This window comes from Penaeus monodon, chromosome 2 (assembly GCF_015228065.2).
Source record: "Penaeus monodon isolate SGIC_2016 chromosome 2, NSTDA_Pmon_1, whole genome shotgun sequence".
In the NCBI taxonomy this organism is placed as follows: Eukaryota; Metazoa; Arthropoda; class Malacostraca; order Decapoda; family Penaeidae; genus Penaeus; species Penaeus monodon.
Genome location: NC_051387.1, coordinates 1,370,286 through 1,374,373, shown reverse-complemented (window position 1 = coordinate 1,374,373; position 4,088 = coordinate 1,370,286). Strand labels below are relative to the sequence as shown.

The following is a 4,088-nucleotide window of genomic DNA, read 5'->3' as shown; positions in this document are numbered from 1 at the left end:
TCCCCTTGCCTCCTCCCTCTGGCCTCCCCTTCCGCCTCCTTTCCCTGCTCTCTGGCTTCTCTCGCCTCCGTTTCTAACTCATTTTCTTTCCTTTTCATCTGCTTTGCGTCTCTAACTTCTTTCCTTTCCTTTGATCTTATTTCACCTTCCCCTTCCATCACCGTTCGCTTCTCTTTGGCTTCCTTCTCCTTCCCTTCCACCGCCTTCCGTTCCCTTCCCCTCGGTTCTCTTTTCCTTCCCTTCCACCCCTTGTTTCCCTGTTTTCTTCGTCCCCTCTCTTCCAATCCCCTTCAACACCTTTCCTTTTCATTCCCCTGTTCCTCCTTCTCTAACCCCTTCCCTTCCTTTCCTTTCAATTCCCCTCGTCTCCCCTCTCTAACTCTCTTCCCTTCCTTTTACCTTCCTTCACTCCCCCCCCCCCCGACTAACCTGGCCACGCCCCTCACGAGCGACATCATACGCAAGCTTATCAAAGATGACTTGTAGCGAGAAAATCACAGTAAGTTTAGAATTCCAAGTTTAGACGTCTGAGTTGAAGGTTTCTCCGTTTTTTTACGCATTTTTTCCCATCGTTCTTTTGAAAGCGTGAAGGGAAGCGAGGGTGGAGGGTGCAGGTGGAGGGAGGGGAGCTCGAATATCGCTTTGGGTGGAAGAGGGGACAGGGCGATAGATTTAAGGGGTAAGGCCAGATGGAGGGTAAAATAAGCATGGGTAAGAGGGAGGTCGAGGTGGATGAGGCAGTGGGCTGCGTCGGAGGGGAATGATAGGGGTAAGGGGAGGGACGGGAGGGGGGAGGAACAGAAGAGGGAGAGCGGGCACGGAAAGGGAGGTATGGACGGAGAAGAGGAGGCAGGGAAAGAGGAAGGGGAGTGACAGAAGGGCACAAGACAAGGCAAGGGGAGGGGAAGCCAAGGCAACGAAGGTGTCAGCACACATCGACGGGAGAAGGGGTCACGGGTCGGCCGCGGGCGTCGGGCGCCAAGGAACCCGCTCGGGAGTGGACGGCAGGCGGCTGGGCGGGCAGAGCGGCGGAGGCGAGTGGCGGGCGGGTTTTGGGCGGGCGGGCGCAGGGGCCGAGCCTGCGACCTGCCTCCCTCTCGCAGCCCGGCTACCGATTAGTGACTCTCTGGGCCGCAGTTGTTCGTAGCGCGCGTCCGCTCGCCTCGTGTCTTGCGCTCTCCTGCAATCTCCCGCGCCGCCTCCCTCTTGCCTCGCTCGCCCGCCCGCCCTCGCCTCTGGGATTTGCTCTCCGCTGCTCGTCCCTCGGAGATTCGGCGTCCGTGTGGCTCGGGGCAACGCAAGTGTCGGTGAAAAGTGTGGCTGAAAAAAAAGAAAAAACGGAACGAAACGTGAGCGAAAAAGATGTGCGATATTGGTGGTCGTTGGTGTTGAAAATTAGTGATAAACATGCATTTGCACGTGATGGGCGAAGCTGATTGGCTCATGTCCCGGCCAATAACTCATCCGGGCAGCCAATGACAAGACGATGTTGGCGCCTCAGGTGTGTGGCAGAAAACAGTCACCGCTCGTCTTCGAAAACCATGGCGCCCGAACTGGAAGTCGCCCCGAGGCCTCTTGTCAGAAAAGATAGAGCGGAGCCACTGACAGGATCGTCGTTAAGGAGAGTTAGCTGCAGGGCATGTCACGGAGGGCGGTGCGAGGGATGAATGCGCGCGTCCTGCTCCGGAGTAATGAGAGGTGCGAAGACTGTGAGTTAAGAAGGCTTTTGGAACTCTTCTGAATTTGCTGTTGGAGGACAGAACTGTGGCTTGCGATTATCTTTGGATATTTTAGATAGTTTGCAGAGTACTGTAAACACTGATGGCGTTGAGTGTCAGTTGTATGATTAGCTTGTAGTGTAATGATAACTTATTGAATCTTATTTAAAGTTTAGAGACTAAATCGGGGACATTTTCACGTGACAAGGGGACCCTTAAAGACGTCCGTTATTTGCAATGTAGGGAGATACATAGACTTTCGTGAATTCACTTCGGCCTCTGCACAACCCCTTCCGAATAGATTCTTAACTCAGACACAACTCACGAACTTTGCGGCTTTAACAGAAAACTGAAAGCAAGCAACCAAGCAAATAAGCAAAGAAGAAAGAAACGAAGGAATACACACACGAATACTCGCAAAAGTCCGGCCTGCTTCCCCTGAGAGAAGGGAAGTGTGATCGCAGGGAGTGAGGGACGAGCGAGAGAGCGAAAGATCACTCTTTCCTCCTTCATAACAAACTCTTGGTTTCCGGAGTCCGCGAAGGAGACTATGGCACCAAAGTTCCTTCTGCTGTGCCTGCTTCTGGAGATTCTCTTCTGCGAGTTCGCACACGCCCTGTGGTGGTAAGTACTGCATTTTCGAGGCGTCTGAACCTCCCCTTTTTATTTATGTATGGTTGTAGGAGAGTAACGTACTTCATTGGCACAAAAAAAATACAAAAGGAAAATGTTCAATATCACAAATGATCACCCACTGTAACGTGTACAGAAGCGAGTAAAAACATTTAGGAGTGTTCCATCTCCATCAAATTGTCAAACATATCATAAGTATCAATCCACGGCATGAAGACCTCTCAACTCAGTGCAAAAGATCCACGAGGGAGGTTCCTTGCAGATGATGTGAGATACAATACACTGTAAGTCAGTCGAGCTACCGTTCAGCATAGCGCACGTACGCCTCATTTTCTCCTCTTTTTTTCTCTTCCCTTTTTTCTCTCTCGTTTTCGTGCTGCATATTCGTTCGACGGCAGATAGCGCGGAGAGTGAACCCGCCTCTTGCTGAGTCACGAGGCACTGTGATCACATCGTGTCTGCTGGCGCGGTTCTTGTTGTTATTGATACACTTGGCAATTCCTTCGTCTGAACTCACGATCCGAGGAACGACTGGTGCTCGTTGTCTCGTCGGGTCCATTGGTCTGTTTGTTTTGTCGTGGAGTTATTTCGTGAGATTGAAATAACGAAAGATGTCCCTTGTGAATAATATATGACATAGCACTTTAATAGTATTTCGTGAAATCGAAATAGCGAAAGAGGTCTTAGGTGAAGGTCTTTAGCAATTTTTTTGTAATAAATGATGAAGAACTTCAATAGTATTTCGTGGAATCGAAATTGCGAAAGATGACATATGTGAAGATCCTTAGTAATTTTTTAAAAAAATAAATGAAATAGCAGCTGAAGGAACTGCAAGCACATCCAAACAAACGCGCTCTTAAACGGAGGAAAATATAAATGTCTGCTCAGACGCGCGAGACAAAACCACCAAGAAATTCAGAAGAGGTCGACCTCCTGTTGCTTCCTTTACTTCTTCTGCGTGGAGGTGCGACTGAAAGGGGAATTTATGGACAGACATCAGCGCGACGGAAGGCGAGTCGTATGTCTGCTTTCGTGGGTCTTTAGCGGGGAATAGTCAAGGCGAGGGGGGGAGGAGGGGGAGGAGGAGGAGGAGGTGGTGGCGGTGGAGGAGGAGGAGGAGAGGAAGAGGGAAGTGGAAGAAGATGAATAAAAGGAGGAGGAGGAAGGAAAGAAAGAGATGGGGAGAAGGAGGAGTAGGAGGAAGGAAAGAGGGAGAGGGAGAGGGAGAGAAGGAGAATTAGGGGAGAGGAGGAGGAGAAGGAGAAAGGAAAGAGGATGGGGGGGGGGGGGAGGTGACTGAAGACGCTGTCACAAGTGTCGATATATTTTCTTAGCTCCTGTATCAGTGTCAGTGCGGCTACAGGATCTATACTTAGTCTTGGATGTGTGTATGTGCGATCTCGTGCGCGTGTGTGCTGCCTCGTGCGTGCGGCTGCGAGAGCGCGGACGGGAATTACAGGATGATGTTTACTGCATATATACATACAGACATATAGACATATACCTATATATATAATATATATATATATATATATAAAATATATATATAAAAAATATATATATATATATATATATATATATATATTATATATATATATATATATATATATATATATATATATATATATATTATACATATATATATATATATATTATATATATGTATATATATATATTTAAAAAAATATATGTATATATGTGTGTATATATATATATATATATATATATTATATATAT

General features: G+C 47.9%; 1 protein-coding gene across 1 annotated transcript in view; it reads left to right on the top strand.

Annotated features, from left to right (window-relative positions):
- Positions 1-895: 895 nt before the first annotated feature.
- LOC119584512 (protein Wnt-6-like) overlaps positions 896-4,088 on the top strand; it is a 120,147-nt gene continuing 116,954 nt past the window's right edge. The window contains exon 1 of the mRNA XM_037933165.1: positions 896-2,342. Coding sequence (XP_037789093.1) covers positions 2,269-2,342 — 74 coding nt within the window. The 5' untranslated portion in view covers positions 896-2,268. The remainder of the gene's footprint in view (positions 2,343-4,088) is intronic.